Genomic DNA, 26,130 nt, shown 5'->3' with positions numbered 1-26,130 from the left:
TCACTCGGCGACAAATGTAGGTCCGTGGCAAGGGAACCATGCAGTTAAGTATCAGGAAGCACTGGACTGACAAAATTTGTTTGACCCTACCAGAAATCTCGACAAAATTTGTCTCTGCCAAATGTCAATTTGTCAAGCGTGGGCACACTGAGACACAGCAAAATTTTTGTTAACCACTTGTGTCAATCACATGAGACAAGAGCCTCCATCGCAGCGTTCGAAGAATTTACGGATCTACCAAACATAGCAGGCGCCATTGATAGGACACATAAAAGCAAAGGCTGCAAAAGAATGCGCTGTCGACTACTTTAGCCGATATAAATTGAACAGTACTTGGAGTTGCAGCTGAAACGTAAACTTGAGAACTGTAATAGTTGTATCCTAAGTAAAGATCGTTATGCAGCATTCAGAGGTACGAATCTTTACCGTTTGATTGCCGCGCTTCGGATTGAAATACTCCAACTAAAAGTAGAGATCAAATTTTCGTGATGGAAATTTTCCTTCAAATTATGGCGTGTAAATTGACAAATCTGTCAGATTTCACGCGTGACAAACATTTGTCCTGCTCCGAGGAAGGACGACGGCGTCTTTGAAGTTTAGTAAACCTTGACAAAATTTGGTAGAACTAAAAATCATTGGGCGCACTTGTCCCAGGGAACGGGTGTCAGATTTTTTTGCAAAATAAACAAAAATTTGCCAAGTGCGTCCGGGCCCTAAGCAAGTTTTTGCATGGTGCTGTTGATTGCTTCTGAATGCGCTGTAGGGTTTAAGTGGATTTTATGATACCGTTGACTGAACGAAGTCCAAACAATTAATTTGTCACTGAAATGATATGATAAAAATAGTTTATATTTTTGTCTTACTGTCTAGGTAGAAACTAGGGATTGTTTCTTTCTTTTTTCAAGCAAAGACGTTGTGGCTTGTATCATAGCGATCTTAAAATGCCGTGGTAAGAGAAACGCTGTGCCTTTTTTTCCTGTCTGTGTTTTACCTCTTTCTTCCAGTAAGATTCTTTTTGAACAAAGGCCAAAATGATTATTTATTTTCTTCTCAATCGCTGAATCAAAATAGCAGTGAGACTTAAACATTTCTTTTGGTCCTTTTGTTGCAAATCAGTGATACAGTCTGCTTATTCTCTTAAGTCACAATACAGTGGAGGCAACAGGGTTAACTCCTACAACAAAGTGTTGAATTTTGATAAGCGAATTCCCATTTCGCGCTGCTAAAACATCTAGGGCCTTAGGGCAACTGTGGATATTCACTAAGCTCTGCGCAGTCCTTGATTCCAACCGCCGCCGCCAACACAAACGCTCTTGAATCTTTATAACAACATCACGCAAGTTTTTAGAAGAATTAAAATAATGATGAGCTTTTCTAGGATTCGCTTGACGGTTATGCTTGAGGGTGGCCGTAAAATGAATGGCACGTATCGTCGACACCCTAGTTACGTTCGCTTCACACGAGTCTGTAAAAAGTGTTACAGACACCGAAAATACAGAGAAAAGTGTCCAAAGTATCCTTGATAAAGAGGACGGTGTCCGTAGAGAGTGGTTCGACTGTAGTAATTTTTGTGGAATGGCTGTGCAATCTTGCTAAAGTCCATGATTAAAAATAAATTCTATCATAGAGTTTTACCTCCAATGTGCCTTGATTCGCAAGTGCCGCAGTTAAGTAGCTTATTCCGGTATCACTATAACCCACGAAAATTTACGCACATTCATGACTTCAGCGTGCCATAATTAAGAAGGCGGTTTGAACTGTCACGTTACTATATTCCGTGTTTATCCTCGAGTTCATCCCAAGGTTTCTTTGAGAAATCACCATGTAAACTGACATAAGAGCATAGGACATGTAAATAGTTTTGGAGTGAAAAAGTTATGTTCATTGGTGTTCAGCGTCGCATGCTGATGGTCTGTTGTTGACGTGACCACCATGTTTACAGAATAGCTTAGTACAAGGGCCGGGCAGGTCTTAGGTTGCGGTCTGATGGCGAGTTTCCATTAAGGGTCATTAAAAATTCTTTTAGCGCACGACAGTAAACTATTCATAGAATTATGTTAAAGGCAGGCGATTAAAACACAAATAGCGGTATGAAATGTCCGTTGCACACGCGTATTATCAGTTACAAAGGCTGATATTTCCCGCCCAGAAGGACAGGAACATGCTAACTTGAAAGAAGGAAACCACAATAGAAGGGAAGACAAAATATAACCGAAAAAAAAGAGAACTTTTGATGACCCATACGGCTAACCCAAACAGAAACTCTTTGAACTCTTGCCATTTTCGAATTGTTTATAAAAGTCTTTTTTTTAATTAACATTATCTAAATTTTTGGCTTCAATCATAACTGATCGAGTGCTGCTAATAATAGTGGAGAAAATTTGGCGAAGCTTGAGATATGCACGAATCCAGTATCTTTCACAGATACTTGAACACCCCTGTGAGATTGCAACGTTTTTTTTTCGCATGCCACAATGATTTTAGCTTCTTTTAAGGTCGATAGCAGAGTCGAATAGTTTTGGAATAACGTACCCATTCGGTCCTATTCGAATCCCGAGTAAATGCTTTTCAATTTTTAGTGACACATGTATTATTTTATAAAAAGAAAAAAAAGACCTCTTCTTTAGAAATGGCTTGCGAAAGAAAAATAGTTGAACGCTCAGTGCTTACGCAATCGGTTTGAGTCTACGAAAACTAATATTAACCCTAAAAGAGGATTTTACTACGGAAGGGAAGTACTAAGGGTGTCGACCACTCGAAATAGCCAATCTTACGACATTTAGCGACCACAAGTAAACAAGCATTTGATTCCTGTCCGTCGGAGGTTTCACATTTCGCCCACGCCTGTTTATTCGAGCCAATAAATACAGCAAGATAAGCGAGCTTGTACAACTCAAAATCAAGACTTCATAAGACAGAGAGAACGGGCGAAGACCGATAAGACTTACGTTCTTCAGATCAACTTATCAACATGCAAATAACGATATTGATGATATTATCATTTTCTTTCCTCATACACGGCACGGCATCTGATGGTGAGAATTGTTTTGATTTACGTGATTCATTTTAGTCGTTTAGACTTTTATCCGCCTAAAATTATAAAGAACTTACATTATTTCGGAGACTAGGGGACGGATTGTATCGTGTATCATTTCTTAATTGGTTTTAACGCGTTGAAATTACGTGTCGACGGGAACTTCAACAGTGACGCAGAATACGAGGGTGTTGACATATCTATTAGGAGAGCTATATTTGTCTACGCGAGCGTAAGTTCTTTGTTCTGTGTTTCTAGCTTGCAGAGACCGCTTAAGGACGAGAGCGTGCAAAAACTTACTACGAAATTATCGCCTTAAAGGCATAGAGGGTTGCAAATGGAAGTCTGTGAAGTCGATCTGCGCTCTCACTTGCAATTCGTGTGGTAAGTAATGAGTGTCATACTCATCGACGATACAGATTAATCATTGATCAAGTTGACGTGATAAGATATGCGCCTTTGATAAAAGCCTTGGCTGCCATCACAGCGATGTCCAAGCCTCACCGTGTGTTTCCGACCATCAAATACGTCTCATGTTCAACATTTCAGTTGATGACAACGTTTTGTCTCATATCGAGCGGAATAGCCTGGAGTTAGTCCTACGCTCGACAGACCAACCTTTCCTGTGTCACGAAAACTTAGACTGTATAAATCCAACGTGAGAACTAATGGCACAAACATATTGCATGTTTAAAATGGTAATTCACTCTTTGTTTCAGTGGTGAAACCGAAGTGTGCCTTAGAAACAAGTAAGTACGGATGTTGCTGGGACAAGAAGACAGAGGCCAAAGGATTCTATGGTGAAGGTTGTCCTGGTGAGTAAAACTCTCAATTAGAAGACGTTCCACGCGTGCTCGCTTTCAGGCCAGCCATGCTCCCACAAGGTGTTTTCGGAGACAGAAAATGAGAAAAACTATACTTCACAATTTATCTTGGTTCAAAGATTCAAAGAACAGATCATTTCTTCTTCTTGAATTGATTGTCACGGTTTTGTTTCGCTTGTTAAGTTTTGTTGTTTTTTGTTTTGCTTTGTCTTTTTTAGCTTGAGAAAAGTTCAGATAACAGAGTATTGGTATTAACTTTAACTCCACGTCCAGGATAAATTTTCGTGTAAAGTAAAAAAAAAAATAAAAGCCACAGCCGTAGTCACTCAGGAACGTCGCTTTGGAGCGTTACAAGCCTGTTAAGAAACTTTGTTTTGTCTCAAGCCTGACACAGTCACCTCAAGTTCGAGTGACATGTTGAAGAAAGCCCTAAATACTTTGCACCGAGGTTATCAGGTTAATCAAGGTTCAGGCACAAAAAGTAATTCCATCATTTTATTTTTACAACAGAGTGCACAGACCGTTACCCAAAGTACTGCCAAAGACGAATGTCTATACTTTCTACAAAGAGAGCGTGCGATGAGCGGGGAAAAGCATTTTGTCCAAAGAGCTGTGGTGTTTGCAGTGAGTGAAATGGAGAGTTAAACTCAGTAAACGAAGGAAACCCCATCAATTCCTTTTGATAATTCGAACGATCGTAAAGCCCTAAGATTTATGCTCTGCCTGAGTGGAGTTGTTCCTAAAATTCTCAAGTTATTTAAGACTTTTTATAAAGGAAGGCGTCTCCCTTTCTTTACAAGGGGTACATCATGAGAACAATAAGGAGTAACTCACGACTGTGAATCGATTAGCTTTATGAAATCTTATGAAAGACTGCCGAAAAATTTTGGTCTTGGCGTAAGTAAGAGAGGCTCACAACTATAGCGCAGTTAGCTCATGGTATGCCTGCTGTGTGATACATTTTAAGTAGCTTCTCTACAATTTGTTCATTTATCAACGCCGTTATTTAAACACCGTTCTCATCGTCTCCGTTATTAGCCACCCATATACCTTCCTGATTTTTCAGTGCCTGTTTTCCGTTTTATTGAAATTGCGTTTTGTAGTTTCTTTCAAGTTTATAAAGGTATTTTTACCCGTCGCCAAAAAAATTGACGCCAAACTTCGAACGGAGAATTATCACAAGAAGTATAGAGATACATTGCATGGTATATATATTTTAACTTAAATGCGGTTTTTTTTTTTAACTTCCCTCAGGATTGCACGCCCTAGCCCAGCCCATACAGGATTGTTTTTCCTCTCCACACGGTTGTTGTTGGGATTATTCAGAAGCAGAGGGACCTAATGGAGAGGGGTGCATGGGTAAGTAATAATCATGAACCACACAAAGCCACAAACGTTTTGTCACCATTTCTTGTCAAAGTCAGTCAAGACTTAAAACTGAGGTACCATAGCAGTGATTGTTGGTTTCTTTCGCTTTACTTTGCTTCACCATTAAAACCTAAGAGTGACTGGCTTCTAATTTCTCCTTACAGAATCACTTTTGAGTCAAATGTTAAGGTCAGGAGAGTGATGGAAATGATCACCAATTTAAGAAGTTCCTGATTGTCAAACAAATTCTCCTATAAATAAATGTAGGAACATTATGCAGTGTGGCTAAAATGGACACTAATGATAGGGTATAGAGGATAATGTCAAAATATGCTCTTTTCGCATGTATTAATTAAGACGGTTCTCATCACTCTCCAATTGTTGTTCTCTTTACGAATATTCCAACAAGTACTCAGCTCTCCTGATTTGTGGAAAATCTTGTTGGCTTAGTATAGATTGCTTGCTTGTTAACCTCAGAACTCTGTGTAGCGTCAGTTATAATTGAAATTATATCCTCTTTGTGAACTACAGAATGTAGAGACCAATATCCTAATGTTTGCACGCTCTGGTACGACTTCTGTGATCCTGATGCGTTGAAATACAAGGTCCTAAGACAGTCAGTGGAATTTATAAAAGCAAACTGTCCAGTTACATGCAAAAAATGCCAACCGGGACAAAGACTGCTGAAGTCTTCAAGAAACCTTAACGGTAAGTGATTTTTTATTTTTATTTTTTTCGAACAGGCCTTGATTTGGAAATATTTTTATCGTCGTGACATTAGGATGGGTCAAAGAAATTGATCTAAGTCCTCATGAAGAACTATGAGGAATCGAATTTCAAATCTTTACATTCTGCTCTCCGGTGCACTACCAGGAAATTACAAAGAACTCGTGAGCGAAGCCATTGCGTCCTGCAAAGCCTGAATTGATTTCTCTTTTTATTATTCTCTTACAGAACGACTATAGATGTCTCTCTGTAAAATGGAAAACCACAAACGAGGGAACCTCTGTAACACGTTTAACGTCGTCGGAAACAGAAAAGGACGAGAGATGAACTGCCAAACAACGTGCATTACACTGCGCCGTCCCGTGTGCTACCGTTTTTATCGATAATTAAAATAAGGCGTCCGCTCTCTGCACCAAGAGGAAGAATACGAGAAGTTTTTTTTAGATGTTAACATTTTCATTTCATGCAATCAGAAAACGAATTTTGAAAGACGGTCGTTACTTTTCGACTTTTCCTCCCAGAGGAGAGAATGACCTCAAATCAAAAAGGAAAAATGGCTCGCATCGAAATTTTGAAAATAAGCAAAAGAGATAATAGGTGATAATAGTACACTTGCCGTAAGGTCGACAGATTTGAGATCGCTGCTTACGCCAGATTAAGAAAAGTGAAGGTTATTAGCCAGCAAGAAGTTTATTGCAGTCGCTACGAGAGATGGTCGCTTCCAAGAGTCCCATGTAAATATTCTCGCAACAGGCAATATGTTGATACTTGTGAAAAGACATAATTGCTAACGAAGGACCTCTGTAAATATTATTATGTAAAGAGTAATGAATGTGACATTAAACAAGAAAAAATGGGAGTCATCATTTGTGAATTTGGCATTAGAAAATGTTTCATAAATGATTCTTTGTAGAGGAATTTCAGGGCTTAGCCGGTGAAGCTAATAGTCATGTGTGCGCTTTGGAGCATTGAGTGTGGAGCTACAGAAACGAGCGGGAAACAATCAATCTATCAATCAATCAAAGTTTATTGTCTAACGTGAGGCATGGTTGCCCAATTGCCCGAGCCAGAGGCTCATGTATAAAACGGAAGACTATAAATTAACCATAATTAAAGGTACATTATAAGAAGTACTTATAAGTCAAAATAAATTCCAGCATGTAATGTGTAAAACACACTAGGGGTTTAGGAAGAGTTCCCAGCTCGTTTTCGCAGCTCCGCCGCCCTTATTTTCATCGAGCGCTAACCACGTAAGCTATCCTGAGAGCATAGCTAGCATAAAAAAGATGTGAAAGGCTACATTTCGCACTTGAGCAGATGAATTACTGCATTCTTAGTGAGCCGTCGACACAACTTTGTCAGCAAACAGATGATCACAGTGATCACTCAACCTTTTGCAAAATTTGACTTAAATAATTGCGCACTTCTGGGGGTGAAAACACCGCACAGAAAGATATAAAGCGCTAGTTTGTGAGGCATACTCGCAATTGAACTTAGCTTAACTAACTTTCACTGGTGAGAAATTTTAGCATTTCCTACAAGGACACTTCTAAATATAGCTGATCCCAGCAGTGCACAATATAGTTTTTCCATGACATCATAGATCGAATAAGTTTTATGTGGATTCAAACCTTTCTACCTAACATATAGCCGCGTTAAAAGACAGTTAATAGTTAGTTATCAGTGTTTTGTTTTGCTGTTGAACAAAAGTGACTGAACAGCCTTTGGATGATTTTCGGCCCGTCAAAATACTCATTTGAATTACAAATATCTTGAATTAATATTCATGTTTGTTATCAGTCTTGCACGTGGAAAGAGCTTACGAGCGGCAAGAAATTTCAGCGTCTTTTTCAGCTACTGCAAGGCTAAGAAACACCTTAAATTCTAGCCGTTTACCAAGGATATCGTCCGTTTTGTCGAGGCTGCCCTACAACTCGACAATAACTGCCTCTTGGAAGTTGCTCAATCGATTGGTTATAGATCGGCGTCGGCTGAAGGTAAATGGATGTCAGTTTGTCACCAACGAATTTTTCAAGGTAAATAACTTTAGAAAATTGCATACTTTCGATAGAAATACAGGGTTTTTGTATCTAGCTGAAAATCATATTATAGAATGAAACCTAAAAACGAATAACATATGACACAATACACCGTAGAGCATTGCAAGACGGATCGTACATGGGAGACGCCATATTAGTTCTTATGGAGCGTTATGACTTTTAGGGCGACAGCGAGAAATAAGTTGCTTGGGTGTAGGTGGCTTGTGCATTTTTTTTCTGTTGTCGGTTCTTTCCTCGTCAATATATTGTATAATTTCATTCATGCTTTTATTGTTTTAACATTGAATTTTTCCGTTAAAACGGTCTCAAAACATTCCTTGCTCTACCCCCGCCAAAAAAAGGAGAGGGAGATAATTGAAACGTTTTGGCGTAGGGATCGTTTATATCTCGCGCAAATTAAGTGTTTTGTATATTAATTGTTGCGTTTATATCTCGCGCAAATTCAAATGTTCTTTCATTGGATTGTTTCGTTTTGTATTTCGCACAACTTGAGCTGTCTTTTCATTTCGTTGTTACTTTAACTGCCTTTTATTTTGTTAATTACGTTTATATCTCGCCTATTAAACTTTTCTTTCATTTTGATTTTTTTTTTTGCATCCTGCGCAAATTTAACTGTTCTTTCATTTGATTGTTTCTTTTGTATCTTACGCAACTTAAATGTCCTTTTTTTATTGTTACGTTCGTCACTCGCGCAAATTTATCTGTTCTCTAAATTTGATTGTTTTGTTTGTATCTTGCGCAACTTGAATGTCCTTTTCTTTATTGTTACGTTCGTCACTCGCGCAAATTTAACTGTTGTTTCACTTAATTGTTGTGTTTGTATTATGCTCAAATTAGCCGTTATTTCATTTCATTGTTACCTTTATATCTCGCGCAAATTTAGCTGCTCTTTCCTTAGGTTGGTTTTCACTTAAACCGCCCCAGTCCTCCACCAAATATGTTACGACTATTAAATGTCGTGGGTAACTAGCTTTCCGCAAAAGGTACCAGGATTATTGAACTGTCTTGTCACTTTTTCTTTAATTACTCCGCTTTCCAGTACGCAATTCTACTAACATCAGAGCTTATTTCATTCTGTATAACTCCGGTTAGTCTCTTAGGCTCTCATTATTTAACTCTCACTAAATATTCCCCCTCGACTACTACTCTTCTTCACACTGTCTACATTTGAATCTCGCGCAACTTAAGTTGTCCTTTCATTTGATTGTTGAGTTTGTATCTCGCGCAAATTCAATTAATGTTCTTTCATTTGATTGTTTCGTCTTGTATCTCACACAACTTTAATTGTCCTTTTTTAGAGCCGGTTACGTTCACCACTCGCGCAACTTTAGCTGTCCTTCATTTGATTATTACTTTAATGTCCTTTTATTTTGTTTGTTACGTTTATATCTCGCGCAAATTAAACTTTTCTTTCATTTGGATTTTTTTGTTAGAATCCTGGGCAAATTTAACCGTTCTTTCATTTGACTGTTTCGTTTGTATTTTACGCAACTTCAGTTGTCCTTTAATTACATTATTACATTCGAATCTCGCGCAACTTTTAAAAGTTGTCGGTTTTATTTGACTGTTGCGTTTGTATCTTTCGAAATTACAGCTGTCCTTCCCTTTGATTGTTACGTTTGCATCTCGTGCATATAAATAAAGATGTCCTTCCATTGTGATTGTTGCGTTTACATCCCACGCAAATTCAAATGTTCTTTTATTTGGTTGTTTTGGTTGTCGCGCAAAATTAACTCATGGCCAGAAATCCGTGACAGCATGGCCGCCACGCACGCGCATCGATGTCGAACTCGGTCTTAGGTTACAAACGAGTCGCAAAATCACTACAAGGAAAACAGTGCGCTTTCAGCTAACCTTCTTTTAATAATTGCTCCTGTGTTACAACCGCCAGAGGAGACAAGTTCTTCCAGATCGCAAAATAAAGTGGATTATATGTACAACCTTTCGCTGCGTGCTCTGTGTGCATTTGCATGTGTTAAAGCGGTTCCCGAAGCAATTTTTGTTGGACGTAGAAATCCTCGCACTCCGCCATACATTTTCTTAATAACTGTCCGAAGGTAGCATAAATTGTCGAAAATCAACCCACTTCACGGGTTCACAGGAATGTTCTTCCAGATCGAACTGGTTTGTTCACATGCTAAACTTCATTTATAGTGCAAAAATAGGAGCCATTGAAGCCACTAAATCGGTTCCAAACTTGGTGGAAAAACGGCCCAAATACTGCTAAATAGTTCTCAATGTGACGCCATTTTTAAAACCCAAGAAAAATTTCGGGAAAACGCCATGTTTTTAGTCGACCGTCAACCGTAGTTTCTAGCCCCTTCGTCCTCCATCTTGAATCCCAAAATGCTTTACTTGACCTATGTAACCGTGCCTTTAATAAATTGTGCAATGGCGTTACACAATATCCGAAAATTTGCAAGTAAAATGAGCGACGAATTTAGTCAATGTTGCTCGCGTTTTAAGGATGCAATCAAATTCACTCAACCGGAATTAAGATATGAGGCGAGGGAAAAAGAGAAAAGAGTGTTTTTTACTTTGGAAATTCCTTATCCTCTTTTTAGAGAATGGCATAAAACTGTTCAAGAACGAAACGTTCTGTCGCGTGACACTTCCGGTCAAGATTTGTCAAGCGGATGTGAAGAGATAGAGGCAAATTCTCCTTCTACAAGCGCAGCAGAAAACTCACCCACGGCAAAAAGGTTCAGCTACATAGATTTGGTGGAAAAGTGCACATTCGGGCAATGCTTTGCCTTTCGCGATGATGAAAATATACGAGATGGAATCGATGAAGCTTTGTTAAATATTGCTTATAAAATTTCATTAGATTACAAAAAAACTAAGGGCAGGGCAAGAAAAGAGTTGGATAATCGAGTCCGAAAGTTTCATGTTATGGAGGGTCAAACAAAACCTGTACATGAACTCTATCAAGAAATTGAAAACATACAAAATGAGCTACAAGATTGGAAAAAGGCCTATGAAGATTTAGAGTTGGAGAAGGAAAGAATCTATGAGAAAATGGTGCTGGCAGTGAACCAAAAGGAAAATGAAACCCAAGTTTTGCAGAAAACAAACAAAGAGCTTGAAGATTATATTGCATCATTGGAAAATTCTGTGGGAGTTAGTTCATACCAGGGAAAACCTCTTTCAACTGTGAAAAATAAGTTCGGGACCTTGAAAACTTTTATTTCACGAGCCGAAGCTGCTCTCTGGTTCTGCTCTTCCTTTGGTGTTGAACTAGTTGGGTTAACTGTCAAAGAATCAGACAGTGATGTGGGGATTAATTTTACCATGAAATTTCCATGATCATTGATAGTCTACCAAGGTCCTACTTGGTCAAACAATGCCGTGATCAACTGAACAAAATGAGCAAAATTGAACCTCTAAATGCTAAGTTTGAAGGGGCCAAAGTAACTTCCGCTGAAACAGTGTTTAAAATACATATCTCTGATTTCCTGAAGCAAAACAGTGACTTTGACCCCATCAATGATAAAATCAAAATCAATGGTGATGGTGCCAGAATGACAAGAAATTCAAATTTTATTTTACTTTCATTTTCCATTCTGCAAACAGAGGAGTCCGTAATGTCTGCAAAAGGAAACAGAACTCTTGGCATAGTCAATGGAACCGAGAGTTACCACACAATAAAAGAGTCATTCCAGAGTTTATTCAATGAGGTAAATGACTTGACTGCCAAAGGTAAAATGAATGTGGATGGCCAAGAGATTCAAACTGAATTATATCTTGGTGGTGATTATAAATTTATTTTACTGATGCTTGGACTGAAGGGGGCAACATCTAATTATGCTTGTGCCTGGTGTAAAACACACAAAAATGATCGCTGGAGAATCAACAATGACTATACAAGTTATAACACTCACCCCTTAGCAAGAACACTGAAAGAAATGTTTGAAATGTCTAAAAAATCCAGAGATAATTACTGTTGTGATAAACAACCTATACTAAATATACCACTCGATCGTATAGTGGTAGACGAGCTGCACTTAATGCTGAGAATCACAGATATTTTGATTGGAAATCTAGTGCAGGAGTGCCTTGACTGGGATAAAGATGATGACTTAGACCATAAAAAGGGGGCAGCAACAGGATTACACCTAAAAAGCCTTATTAGGGTAATCAAATCTTGTGGTGTTTCTTTTGATGTGTGGGAACAAAGAAATGCAGATGGGAAAGGTAGCGGGAAACATGACTGGACAAGTCTCCTTGGAAAAGACAAAAAGATCCTTTTAGCTGACCTTCCCAGTAAGCTACATAGCATTCTCCACCCAGAAACAGCATCAACTGTGGTTGCAGTCTGGACAGAGTTTGCAGAAATTTACAAAGTTGTCAATGACTGGAACCCTGAGAAAGACCCCACAGAATTTTTCATGAAAGCCAAAGAGTGGATTTCTCTTTTTGTCAGTCTAAATGGCAAAAGAGAAGGGTATGAGAAAGCCAGAGTTACCCCATACATGCACATTATGGTAGCACACATTCCCAAGTTCTTTGAGCTCCACCACTCAGTCAAAATATTTACAGGGCAAGAAGTTGAAAAGAACAATGATGTAGCACGTGCAATAATTCTGAGAAAGTCCAACAAGTGGGATTCTGCAGGAGATGTTCTGCGACAAGAGCAACGTCAGTGGGAGCTTAAAGAACACGAGCGGGAAGTACGCAATTACATGAAGTGCAAAGAGAGCTACTGGGATGTTGAAATTAAAGAAAACCGAAAAAAGGCACGAGTAAATTTAAGTCAAGATCCTCTCCAGCAATCTATTGAAGCTCAAAATGAACATCCCCTCCCTGAGTCCACTACCACTGACACTAGCTGTTCTCATATGACAGTGAAGCAATTGAAAGAAGAATTAAAGAAGAGAAATGCGAGAGGATTCAGCAACAAAACCAAGGCTGAACTAATTAAACAACTGGAGGAAATTTGTCAATGAGAAAATATGGAATATTTAGTATTCTGGGAGCATGAAATGGCTTTAGTTACTCTAAGGGGGGGACTCCCTTACACATTCAAAATTATATAAACAAACTCACATGAAAAGCTACATGACAAGCAAAGAGTGCAGTGAAAACACATCAACTCAACAAAATTATAATTAACTTTGTAAATAAAAGCAATTTCAAGCAAATTCATACTGCGGATTAAGCCTAGGGTCATTAGATAGGGGCCATGTATATTTTGTACATTCAACTCACTTGTTGGTCATATTCTTATCAGCTTTTGCATTCAGGTGGAACCCCTTACAGTCCCTAAAGCCATTACAGTTAATTTCAATTTCACTTTCTGTTTATAATATCTATGATTGAATAGTTACAGGTTGGCGACTGAAATCAATTGATAGTTTCTCAATTAACATTCTCTGATCTTCTTGAATTTTCCCATTTATAATAGAATATGTTTTTGGTGATTTTGCTAAAAACAATCTAATTTTAAATGGATATTTAACCCTTACCCCATCCTCGTTACAATCAATAACCCTATCCCTGTTTTCTGGTAAATCACATTTTTTAAAATCATCCTTATCTAACAAAGTATACCCCTTCTCCCTTCCCTCCCTTCCTTTACCATAAAACAAAAAACGAAAACAATCATGATCAAAGTCCAAAATAGCATTAGACCTTGATTTACTTCTTAATTTAAAGAGGACTGATAATCTCAGATTATCAACGTTTCGAGTTAGCCTCTCTTTATCAACAATTGGCTTGTCATAAGTTCTGTAAGAAAAATAATGAAAATGGAAACATTGTAAGAGGGGTTGTCTATGAACAAGTAATACTCAAAGCAATGCAAAGGCAGAAGAAAAAGAAAAGCAGCAATCACTGCGTGTATTATTGGTGAAAAAAAAATTAGTTAAGTATAAAACTTTCTATGAATGAGCTTATACGAGTGCATCTCTCTTGTTAATTCCGTGTTTCAGCATGTTCAATTGTAATGGTAATTTAAGTACAGTTTGAAAAAATGATACAACAATAAATACCTAATAAGATCGGTAGTCAAGTTATCTTCATCTTCCCAACTATTATGAAACGCGCTGTATCCCTTCCATTTCACCAAATATTGAACCTGAAGATTTTAATTATAAAACTTTAGCATGTAAGAAAATTAATGACATACATCGTAGACCAGGGCAAATTGTGAACTCACCGTTCCATGTGATGTCCTCCTCGAGATTAACCTTTCCACGGCAAAATAATCAGAAGAAACATTAGCTTTCCTTTTTATACTTTTTTTTTCATCCCAAAGAAGGTCCGCAGAAGAAACGTTGTGTAATTGAAGAAATAAACCGCGGCTTTTCTTGCTCGAATCCCTTACGCCGCTCGCCATAATTTGCTGTATGTAATCTGATGCAAGAACGCATGCGTAGTAGGAATTTTTTTGGATACACGAGCCCCCGTTTCAAACCGCTGATTATCACAGATTTCTGGCCATGGTTCTCTCATTTAACTATTTCGTTTGGATTTTTATTGATACATCCGTCACTCGCGCAGGGTAGTTCTTTCATTTGATTTCTTTTTTTTGTATCTCGCCCAAATTTTACTGCTTATTTTTTTATTGTAACGTTTGTATCTCGCGCAAATTCAACTGTTCTCTCGTCCTGATCATTTCATTGTATTTTGTGCAAATTTAACCGTTCTTTAGATTGTTTGTTACGTTCATCACTCACGCAACTATATCTTTCATTTTGATTGCTACGTTTGCACCTCGCGCAAATTAATTTTTCTTTCTTACTTAAAATTGTCTTGTTTCTTACTTGCGCAAATTTAATTTTTCTGTAATTTAATTGTTACGTTTGCATTCTGCGCAAATTAAACTGTTCTCCAATTTTGATTGTTTTGTTTTTATTTTGCGCAAAGGTGTTCTTCCATTTCATTTTTACCTTTACATCTGGCGCAAATTTAGCTGCTCTTTTATTAGACCTTATGTTTATATCTGGCGCAAATTTAGCTGTTCTTTCATTTCATTTTTCGTTTGTATCTCGCGCAAATTTTTACTCTAACTGTCCTTTTATTTTGATTGTTAGGTTTGTATCTCGTGCAAATTTAACTGTTCCTTTCTTTATTGTAACGTTCGTATCTCATGCAAATTTAACCGTTCCCACATTTTTTCGTATCTCGCGCAAATTTAACTGTTCTTTCAATTGTTGTTACGTTTCTATCGCGTTCAACTATAGCTGTCATTTCATTTTGACTGTTTTGTTTGTATCTTACGCAATTTAAGTGTCCCTTTTATTGTTAAGTTCGTCACTTGCGCAGGGCTTAGTGTTCTCTCATTTAAATGTTTCGTTTGTATCTCGCGCAGATGTAACTGTTATCTTTTTCTTGTAACGCGTGTATCTCGTGTAAATTAACTGTTCTTGCGTTTTGATTGTTTTGTTTGTATCTCGCGCAGATTTTTTGTTGCTCTCATTTTGATTTTCTCATTTGTGTCTCGCCCAACCATAGCTGTCCTTTCATTAGATTATAAAGTTTGTATTTCGCGCAGCTTTAGCTGCTCTTTCATTTGATTATTGAGTTTGTATCTCGCACAAATTGACCTTTCCTTTTATCTGATCGTTACGTTTGTATCTCGCGCAGCTTTCGCTGTTCTCTCGTTTGATTGTTAAGTTTGTATCTTGCGCAACCATGGCAGTTCTTTCATTTGATTGTTACGTTTGTATCTAATACAACTTTAGCTGTCCTTTCATTTTATTGTTACGTTTGTATCTCAAACAACTTTAGCTGTTCTTTCATTTGATTGTTACGTTTGTATCCCGCGCAACTTAAGCTGTCCTATGATTTAATTGCTACGTTTGTATCTCGCGTAACTTTAGCTGTCTTTTCATTTTATTGTTACGTTTGTATCTCGCGCAACTTTACCTGTTCTTTCATTTGATTGTTACGTTTGTATCCCGCGCAACTTAAGCTGTCCTATGATTTAATTGTTACGTTTGTATCTCGCGTAAATTTAGCTGTCCTTTCATTTAATTGTTACGTTTATATCTCGCGCAACTTTACCTGTTCTTTCATTTGATTGTTACGTTTGTATCCCGCGCAACTTAAGCTGTCCTATGATTTAATTGTTACGTTTGTATCTCGCGTAAATTTAGCTGTCCTTTCATTTAATTGTTACGTTTATATCTCGCGCAACTTTACCTGTTCTTTCATTTGATTGTTACGTTTGTATCCCGCGCAACTTAAGCTGTCCTATGATTTAATTGTTACGTTTGTATCTCGCGCAACCTAAGCTGTCCTTTCATTGCTACTTTTGTAAATTTCATTGCTCCTTTTTTTATTGTAACGTTTGTATCATGCAACTTTAGGTGTGCTTTCATTAGATTGTTACTTTTGTATCTCGGGAAGCTTTAGATGTCCTTGCATTTGATTGTTACGTTTGTGTCTCGTGCAGCTTTAGCTGTGCTTCAATTTGATTATTAAGTTTGTATCTCGCACAGCTTTAGCTGTCCTATGATTTAATTGTTACGTTTGTATCTCGCGGAACTTTAGCTGTGCGTTCATTTGATTATTGATTGTTACGTTTGTAACAATTTAACTGTACTCTCACTTTGACCATTACGTTTGTATATCGCACAACTTAACGTTCTTTTCATTTTAATTCCTCCGTTCGTCTCTTGCCTAACTACAGCTGTTCTTTTATTTGACTGTTACCTTTTCATCTCGAGCAACTTTGGCTCTTCTGTCATATGATCGTTTCGTACTTTTCTCGCGCAACTTCGGCTGTTCTTCTCCTTTTGTTGTTTCGTTTTTATCCCGCATTTCTTCAGTTTTCCTTTTGTTTGATTGTTATGTTTTTATCCCATGCATTTATAGTTCGGTGTATTTAGATTTTACGGATATAGAGATAAAATGCTTAAAAGCTTGTGTCTCCTGAAAAGAGATGTCCCAAAGAAGTGGTTCCTTTGTAAACCTATTTCTTCAATCTCCATATCTTCCCATGGAAAATACTTTTAATTCCATAAATCAACATTTCCTGCCCTCTTCGTTTTTTTAAGTAAATCATTAGATAATGCAGTTCAAGACTTTTAGCTGTCTTTTCATTTTATTGTTACGTTTGTATCTCGCGCAATCTCGCGGCTCAGCCATCATGGGTTATGAGCAATTATATCATGCGCGCGCATGAAAACGAGTTAAACCGGATTGTGACATTCCGTTTGTTCTTACAAACTTAAGTTGGGAAGATTTATCGATAATTTGGGGCGTGTTTAACAGATCAATCATTCCACTCGCACTTGCTGGGTATGAGATGATTATCGCTAACGAGGCCCATATAATTTATCGTCCCATATCCAGCGCGCGTTGATGGAATAATTGTTAATATACAACAAACTTGCCATAATTGAGTTTCTCTAAGCAGATATCGATCATTAACAGTAAAAGTGTTTTTTTAAAGATAACTGATAGGTATGTATGTATTCAAAGTTTTTTTTTTTTCATTCGAACAGCCTTAAGCATCGAAGGAAGACATAATCATCATCAAGATATCAATGAGAATAAAATAAAACAGGTTGGTTATTTAGTTTTTGTTCCTACGTTTATTTACGACACGGAGGTAGCTTTTAGCGCTTCAAGGGTGATCTACTTGTAACAATTTTAAAAACCTGGATTCGAATAACGTCTGCAATTTAAAACTAGTCAAAAAGTCAAAAATGGATGAAAAATAAAAATAAAGAAATGAATCTTTTTTTTTCTTTGTTTTTTTCTTCAATCACTCTGGGACAGATCGTTGTCTTCTCTAGTTCACAGATCTGTTGGTTTGATCGATTAATGCTACCATTTTGTTTCCGTTGATAGTAAAAACTGATCAGTGTTGGTTATGTTATAAACATCATTTTGTCTCGAAAATTTCCATAGCAATTGTTTTATTTTACAAATACTGAGGTAATTCAAAGGTTAGCTACCAGCAAGAGGGATCCATCCCTACCGATAGACAAACTGTTTTAAGGCGTGTAATATTTACCGAAATCACAGTTCCTTCTACTACTGCTTTTCAATCAAAAACATCAAAATTGTTATACACAATACAATGATCCTTATTCAGTTCCCCATCTAGACAATAATCCTATTGGTTACCTATCAAGTTTAATTTTTTACTCAAGGATAGCTGTGCATGCATTCACAAGGTATTTTAACTTTTTCTTTCAGCAAAAAGAATAGAATGATTCTAAAGGAAAAGAAGAAGGGAAAGAAAAACAAGATAACTTCTGACAAGGTTAGTTGCTCAATTCTTTACAAGTAATTAACCCTTTAACTCCTATGAGTGATCAAGACAGAATTTCTCCTTACAATATCAGTGCAATATCAAGCAGCCAAGTGATGAGAATAAAGAAAAATGCCAAAAAAACTAAAAAAAACGTTTTTATTTGATCCAATACCAAATTCTCCAAACTAACATCATGACAATTGTATGGCAGACAGTAAGGAGAATTACTATTAAGATCTGGGAGTGAAAGGGTAAAGTATGTGTGGTCTGCACTGAAAGTTTTAAGGTGGATTTAATGTGCGCTGCGTTACAATAGAAGCCAGACTCGAAATTGGACGAAAACTTCAAACGAAGAAATTGTTTTGATTTCCTGTAGATTTGATTTTTTGATCTCTTTGTAAATGAGGTGACTTTTAATAGTTTACAACACTGTTGGTTTGATGATTAAATACTTCCATTGCATTTCTTAAAGACAAATGAACACATATCTTAGCATTATCGTCCATGTTAGGACCATCTAGCTATCCGAGCAATAAATTTTCTTTGAATTTTCTAAAACATATGCAGATATGCAAAATAATTTAGCTATTTTAGTTATCAAAAGATCTATGGGCCTAGTCGTCAGCTTCTGAGGAAAAAAACGTTTTTTTTAACTTAATATTTAGGTCTTTGATAAGTTAAAAACTCATATTCAAGATGACAACTTTTTTTTTTATCTAAATTAACAAACTTGGAGAGTAATTGTGAAATAGAATTCAATATGCTAAAAAAGTTCACAACTTCAGTTTTTTATATCCTTCTTTTGTTTATATACGAGAAATTCAATTGTCTTATATTCTTTTCAAAATCAGAAATCTTTTAACCACTTCAATAACATTTGGAGCCTAGTGGTTAGAGATCTTTGCGCTTGAGGCTGATTCCAACTTCATTATGCTCAAAATAAAAATTGAAATTAAAAAAATTTAGACATCTGAATTTTTTTCTGAAAAACGTTTTTTTTCAAACATTTAAATATTGAACCTTGGAGCCCATTAAGTAAGTGTTCAATCTCTTGAGGTTTACTTCAAATATTTTGCTCCCAAAATGCATAACCTTAGAGTTAATTTTTTTTAATTTCAGATAAGTTTTAAATTAATGTTCTGCAAATAATTAATAGTCTTGTCAAGTATTGTGGCTGAAACCAGAGAGAGCGTTTGTTCCAAAACAATCGACGATTCTACTTGCACACAAATCGGTTTGGGAATTCATTGTAAATTTTAGATAAGTTACTCCTGTGTTTTTTTTCTATTTTGCACTGTTTGTCCATTTGTCAGCACTATAGCAAGTTTTAGGATCCTTTACTTTGAAAGAATCATGAAAAAAGTTATAGTTCAGGAAAATCTGTTTTGATAAGCAAGTTGAAAGGAAATCGTTGTGATTCGTTTTGTTGGAAGTAATTATCCGCCAAAGCACAGAAACTGTCAACTGAGTCCTGTCACCTCAATCCAACTCTGTGGAAACAAATGAAATCTCCGGCTAGTTTTAAATAAGAAGAAAACATTAATTAATTAAAATATATTGACCGGAAACGATTTTTTTTTAGAGGAGTAGACATTTGATTTTCTGTTAAGGACTATTCCAAAATTTCGCAGCTTAAATGTTAAAACGAACAGATTTCAAAAATTCAAAGGTTAATTACTGGAAAAAAAAAATGTTGTCACAAGAATAGTTTGCAGCTTTTCACTCTTTGAAAACGTCGCTCTGGGAGTTGTTTCTATTGTCATTCAAATATTTCCAAATTTCGCTCACTTGGTTCTATAGTTGCGCCCAGGTCTTATAAACATTTTTCTGCGCGAACAGAATATTACAAAATATTCTCCTTTTTCCGCTCCGTGTTGCACAAGAGCACAGACTTTCGCCACCTAGAATGGTCTAGAATATAGATAAATAAATATTTACAAACTTATGCTCATTACGCCTCGAATTAAAGAGAATATTTATCAGTAATAGCGTTGAATTTCCCATAAAATCCAGGTTTATTTTCTTCTTTGGCTTAGTCAGCCATCGCTTACGAAAAAGGTGCAAAATGTCTTTCAGTTGTTGATTCATCGCTTATTTTCATTTCCTTGCAGAACGAAAGTTGAAAATCTCTGATGTCTCAAGCAGGAATCGAACAAGAAAAACAATCTTTGTGAAAGACAAGATTTATTCAAAGGTTCAAGACAGAGCGAAAGAATGAGGATTTATTTGACAAAGTCGAAAACTTGAACTCCAACGCATGCAATTTTTTTTCGTAATTTTGTTTGTTATACTAAGAGCTGTTTAAAAGGTTTCAATTTTCCCGCCAAAAAACTTAGTAAAAATACGGGCGCTTATAATACGCATGCGCCTTTTTTTTCAATCTATTCTGTAAGTAATATCTGGTTTAAATGGCTTCATTTTCCCGCCAAAAAACTTAGAAAAAATGCATGCGCCGTTTTTTTTGCAAGTATGTTTCAGACTTCATCTCTTATTAGTGTTATATTTCTATCTTATTGAATGGAAGTCAATAAACTCAAGAATATTTCTTGCGTGATATTTATTTTCTTGCTTAACTAGCAGTACAAGTTTTTAAATTCTTTTATTACTTAAGTAAATTTCCATTAAATTCTCAAAAAGGTATCAAGAAAAATTTTTTAAAATATATACTAAGACTTTTGGCGGGAAAATTTGGTAGAATTTGCACAGTTTCCCCTAACAACTTTTCTGAAAAAATTTTAACAAAGCTTCTCTTTAAATTTCCCGCCAAAAATTATTTAAACATCATCTCATGCGATAAATAAACGCAACTAAGATTTGATTTTTCGTTTAAATTTTGCATTGACTGTGCCTATTCCTCTGAAAATATTTTGTCTCTAGCACAAGATGATGTTTACGAGGTTTAAACGGAAAAGCACCATGGTAATGTATGGCTTTGCCAGTCGGAATTTAATTTCGAAATTGAACTGTGTTCATGTTTGTTTGTGTATCTAATTGCTTTTTAACCCAGTAACTTGCCATGATGCTTTTTCAGTAGAAGATCTTTAACAAGCAGCCAGTATTCGAATGTAACACAGGATATACATTAAAAATCCCCGAGAAGAAGCAAAAGTTGACGCAATTTGCAATGCAAAATAGAGCTATGAATTGTAACGACAAAATTTTTATTTTATTCTTGAGCACAAGAACTGTTTTTCGCTGAATTAGCTGAAAAAAATTATATTTTTGAAACTCATCTGAATTTTAAAAATTTGTAGTAGGAATGTAATCTTTGAACCACATTTAAGCTCTTGGACCCGAGAAATTTCGCAACAAGATCTAAGTGTAAACGTAATTCCCGAAGCTAATTTTAAAAAAAAATAGCGTCTATTAACGGAGCACACAGTTTTAATTTGATTTCAGCTACAAGAGCTGCGACATTTCACAATTAGGCTCCAAGTTTTTTTATTGATTTCAGTCAAAAGAAAAAAAAAGGAGATAATTTATGTGAATTATCAAAGCAATTGCGTTTCATTTTGTTTTTGTCGGAAAGGCTCATAGATCAATCAATCAAAGTCTGCCTTCTGAATTGAATGAATAAAAAATTTGTTTTTCTTCTCATAGGAACGATATCTCAATATGAATTCAAGAATTAATTTCAAATCAAAAGCACAAATTTATGAAAATTCTCTTCTTTGTATTCCTGTGTTACACCAAATTCCGAAATGACAGCACAAAAGATCTTCCTCCACATAACTATTAAATAAACAGATAACTATACACTTTAAAACCAAATGCCTGGTTGTAGGAAACGAAAGATTTGCAAAGTAAAGTCAAACATATCTTACAAGTTTCGAAGATAGGAACATGCATTTCATAAACCAGTAAAACTACACTTGCTAAAGTATTACGAATTCGACTTCTCGAGATTTGATTTAGTCTATTTGCATTTAATTTAGCTTTGCATATTTTTGTAAAATTAACGAGTTTTCTTTACAAATATCGAAGCACTATAATCGGATAAGTATGGATGTCCGTATTCAAATTTCGTATACGTCGTCGATAACATAAGAAAATCAGATGTGAAAATCTAATTGAAAAAAGAACTGCTAAAATGAATTTTAAGAGAGAGAGTTGGACTATCGCTCGATATCGAGTCTACTGTATATGTGTTTCTGTCTACGTCCAAAAACTACTCATTTCTCGCAGAGGAGGTCGTGCATTTCCAAGAAACGCTTATTTTTAGAAATAATTTAAAGCAAGGAGCAACCAACTGACGATGATATTGTTCACCTGATATTGTATGTTTTTAACTAATTATTAATTTTGAACGCATTTTCCATGGTTCGTTAGAAATTTTCATCGTAACGACCTAATGATGATTAATGTTTGACGACTGTTATTGACTGAAATAACTGCGCGTCTTCGATGCTGTTTGTCTGATTTGTTGGAAATTTTTCACGATTCGGGAAAAAAAATCATCTCCAAACATGAAAAGGTTCTATATCTTTCTTCGCGACTGAGTAAAAGGATGCCATTTACACTGGTTTATGAAATCATAATTTTCTTTCCTGGAGCACTCGTAACCAGGCATTAAAGTTTTAAAGGTATAGTATATTAAGACAAGAGGACATTGATATATATTTTGCAAAACAAAAAAATAATGATAAGCAAACAAATCTATCAAGACCAAAACAATATAAAATAACTTGAATGATCTAGAACTCTGGTCCTAAAGTTGAAACTAATCAATGTCCTCTTGTCAACTAAGCCTACCTCAGTTGATGACACAAAGTAATAAATCATTTTAAGGTGGCACCGTTTTGGTAATTAATTTAACTTGACTGAGTAATGCCTTTTTATTCGTTAATCCAATTCGTGTGGGGAACGAAACGTCAATATTTCCTCAAGTTTCTTATTCCCTTTTGTGCAAATGGGAAGATTGAGGAAGCTAGTAACATGTTTCCTTTAACAGAGAAAACAGTCAACCGTTAAGTGTAATCATCGAAATAGTCGTGCTACCAAAAATCGCTAAGGAATGTTGTCGGAAGTCATTGTCAAGAATCAAGTTCCTCGACTGGTTCGTGAAAGTGATTGGTCAGTTTTTCCTCGATGTTATTGGCTTAAAAGCTCAAGTAGCGTTGTTCAAGTTGTCATTAGTCAGCTTCGATTGATCAGTTAAGCAAGACCTTTCTACTGGTTCTGTTAATTTAGTGAAGAACTCGTTTGTAACGTAATAGAATAATAGAAGTCTGTTGTAAGTCAGTAAACCAGCTTTACATGTTAGTCTTGTATTGTAAAATATTCAACATCGAGAGGATGAAATGAAAAGTGTGGTTGAAGGTCGATCGTGAAAATTTAAGGCTGATTTAAGGTAAATCAAGATTTGAATTTTTCAATTTCATTTGATCTTTTTCTGAGGTATATTGTAACAGTGCCACATTAAAAAAATATCACACATCGCAACATCAACTGAGAAATAGCTGTGATACCCGCTGTTATGCAGACAAAAATGAGCGATCGCTCCTGCGAAATAGATAATTATAGTTTGATTATCTCTCGTCAAGCTTGTATCAGCGTCCGTTGGCTGATCATTTTGCGAAGGCGATGCCAAAAAGTTTTTAATTACATCAAATAAGATTTTCACTCCATTTTGAACGAGGAATAGAGGAAGGAAAAATAAACAAAGCATACGATCGCTCAGTCTGTAGAACAGTGTGAACCATTGCAAATTAGGCCAAAAATGGTGACTAGATGAAAAAAATTACTTTCCAATGCAAGGGATTATTTCCAATTCCACGCACAAAATCAGACAAGTGACGAGGAGTAAAATAAGACACTATAGTAGCCACCATTTTTGATACTGTTACTAAATAATTTTAAAGTTCTTATCTTTGCGATGTTCTTTATAAATACTGTGATTCCTATGTGCTCCCTTGATCAGATTCTTCATCCTTCCATCCTTTCGACGACAATATTCCGTTCCTAAAAACACAATTTATCAACATGATCAGAGACTGCACAATGTTTTAAATCTGCAGGAAGATTGCATAAACTCTACGCACAACGAAATAAAATCTAGAACAGTTTTTAGATAAATACATTTTGACGTTTCTTTCTTTTGTAAAATTCTATGGGAAGGGATTTGGTAACTACATACAAGACTTTAAAACTAGCCAAGTGGCCGCGTTCAATTTCAAAATAACGTCTTCAATAAATTCAACACATATAGAAAGTTCTTTTGGCGTTAGACCAAAAAGTAGTCATCAATTTCTTCTTCAGCAACAAAAATAGACACCCTAAATACTCAAACCGAAGTTCGAGTTGATGAGCTACCCTCAAAGAATGTCTAACACGTGCAGTCTCGTTAAACTATGATTCTGCGACTTGTTCAGCTCATGCACTCCTTGTTCAAGATTTGAAAGCAGTATTCTCCAAAGGAATGCTTACCTTCTGTTGTGGTGATATACGAGTGCTTTCCGTTGCTCTTGTTTACAATTCGAGTGTCTTCTTTCTTCTAGAATGCAACTTTTTCTCCAGCATAAGAGACAGCACGTCTTCACTCTCTGGCGGACACCACAGTTTGCAGAAAATTCTACAATATCTCATGAATATGGATGAAAAAAAACTTCACCCAATTACAATAGTCGGTTATACGTCACAGATTTTGGTCGAAGTTATATTTGCACGCCCAGCTAGCTGATTAAGGATTGAGGAGAAAGGAAGCTATTGTCTGTGATAAATTAGCATATGAATAGAAAAAAAAATACTCAGTAATTACATTTTGGAGAACATTCTTCAACTAGAAGGGTATTTTAAAACCGAAAAAGGATTAAATAGACCCTTCCGCAAGGATTGTGTGACTCAAGCGGTCGTCTGTTGCTAAATAAATTTTGATAAAATTAAATACTGTAGATTCCAATATGAGAAAGCCGTATTTCGACCTGGGACGGGGATTAAAAAAACCAAAATGGAGAGGAAACTTTCTTATTCTCTAATGAAGGAGCGTACAGATAAAGAAAGAGCACAAAAACCAAGATAACGCGCTGTTATTTTGCCTTTTAAGTTCAGAAGAATGCAATGGACGCATTTTTTATCCTTTTAGGAAGCAAAGATTGAGATAATGCAGAAAGAATCAAACACAGACTTAATTCACTATGAAAGGAAAGTCAAAATAATGCAAAGTAAAGAGAACGCGATATGATTCCCTCAATTCTTTACACCCCAAAATTAACATGCAAATTCTCCACACTCTCTTTATATTTTCTCCAGTACTGTCAAAGAGAATTTGTCTGACAATCAGGAGCTTCTTCGGTTGGTGATCATTTACTTTATTCTCGTTACCTTTACATTTGAAACAAGGCTGAAACTGTAAGGAGAAATTAGAAGTCAATCACCTTAAGGGTTTAAAGGGTTATTGAGCGCGTAATGAACAGAGGGTTCTGTCTCCGATGTAGGGAGAGCTCAGAGTGAGCATTTTCATCAGTCGTTTTGGTTTCTTATGACCAGCCTTATAGCCCATGCCATGTAGAAACAATGGTCCCAAGGATGGAAATTAACAGTGGTAAAAAAAAGGCTATCAGAAATCGGAAGATTATTCGAAATTCTAAATACCCTGAGAAAGAACGCGCCGATACTTTGAAATGAATTGGACATTTTTATTATTTCTTTCTTGGAGGGAAAGTACATTCATTTGGGCTGAGCTTTTTGTAAAATCGACCTTTTCACACCGTAGAAAGCCATCATTCGGAAAGAAGAGAAGAATTTCCCCTCTTATACTATTTCTCACATATAACGTAAAGTGAAAAAAAAAAACCAACAAACAAAAAAATGACGAAGAAAAAAAAAAACAAAAAAAAAACGTTTGGCCAGGGTACAAAAACAAATATCTCAATTCCGCTGTTCGTCGCTCCAGTTTCCTTTATTTAAAGC

The 26,130-nt window shown here is 36.2% G+C and overlaps 3 protein-coding genes and 1 long non-coding RNA gene across 5 annotated transcripts; 3 read left to right on the top strand and 1 right to left on the bottom strand.

The window, feature by feature from the left end:
- The first annotated feature begins 2,826 nt into the window (after nucleotides 1-2,826).
- LOC113675447 (uncharacterized) lies at nucleotides 2,827-6,811 on the top strand. 2 transcript variants are annotated; one of them, XM_089190021.1, is made up of 7 exons: nucleotides 2,830-3,035; nucleotides 3,293-3,418; nucleotides 3,754-3,849; nucleotides 4,369-4,482; nucleotides 5,113-5,217; nucleotides 5,758-5,934; nucleotides 6,181-6,811. In XM_089190021.1, the coding sequence occupies exons 1-7, from the start codon at nucleotides 2,972-2,974 to the stop codon at nucleotides 6,189-6,191; spliced, it is 693 nt and encodes a 230-aa protein (XP_089046147.1). In that variant the 5' UTR covers nucleotides 2,830-2,971; the 3' UTR covers nucleotides 6,192-6,811. The 2 variants fall into 2 exon arrangements, with proteins under 2 accessions (XP_089046148.1, XP_089046147.1); XM_089190022.1 differs by lacking the exon at nucleotides 3,293-3,418 and having other exon boundaries at nucleotides 2,827-3,035.
- A 927-nt stretch (nucleotides 6,812-7,738) lies between these two features.
- LOC149036221 (uncharacterized) lies at nucleotides 7,739-21,033 on the top strand. The gene is made up of 4 exons (XR_016181852.1): nucleotides 7,739-7,988; nucleotides 17,465-17,526; nucleotides 18,165-18,231; nucleotides 20,334-21,033. It is a non-coding gene; the product is annotated as an uncharacterized LOC149036221 (long non-coding RNA).
- LOC149036223 (uncharacterized) lies at nucleotides 9,754-14,011 on the top strand. Its single transcript, XM_089190020.1, has one exon. The coding sequence runs from the start codon at nucleotides 11,315-11,317 to the stop codon at nucleotides 12,956-12,958; it is 1,644 nt and encodes a 547-aa protein (XP_089046146.1). The 5' UTR covers nucleotides 9,754-11,314; the 3' UTR covers nucleotides 12,959-14,011.
- On the bottom strand, nucleotides 11,658-14,445 carry LOC149036222 (chromodomain Y-like protein). The gene is made up of 3 exons (XM_089190024.1): nucleotides 14,170-14,445; nucleotides 14,003-14,088; nucleotides 11,658-13,739 (listed from the first exon to the last, which is right to left on the bottom strand). The coding sequence occupies exons 1-3, from the start codon at nucleotides 14,347-14,349 to the stop codon at nucleotides 13,322-13,324; spliced, it is 684 nt and encodes a 227-aa protein (XP_089046150.1). The 5' UTR covers nucleotides 14,350-14,445; the 3' UTR covers nucleotides 11,658-13,321.
- Nucleotides 21,034-26,130: the final 5,097 nt, after the last annotated feature.

Source organism: Pocillopora damicornis, chromosome 12 (assembly GCF_964200805.1).
Source record: "Pocillopora damicornis chromosome 12, jaPocDami1.2, whole genome shotgun sequence".
Lineage (NCBI taxonomy): Eukaryota > Metazoa > Cnidaria > Anthozoa > Scleractinia > Pocilloporidae > Pocillopora > Pocillopora damicornis.
The sequence above is the reverse complement of the archived record's forward strand: the minus strand, read 5'-3'. Positions and strand labels throughout refer to the sequence as shown.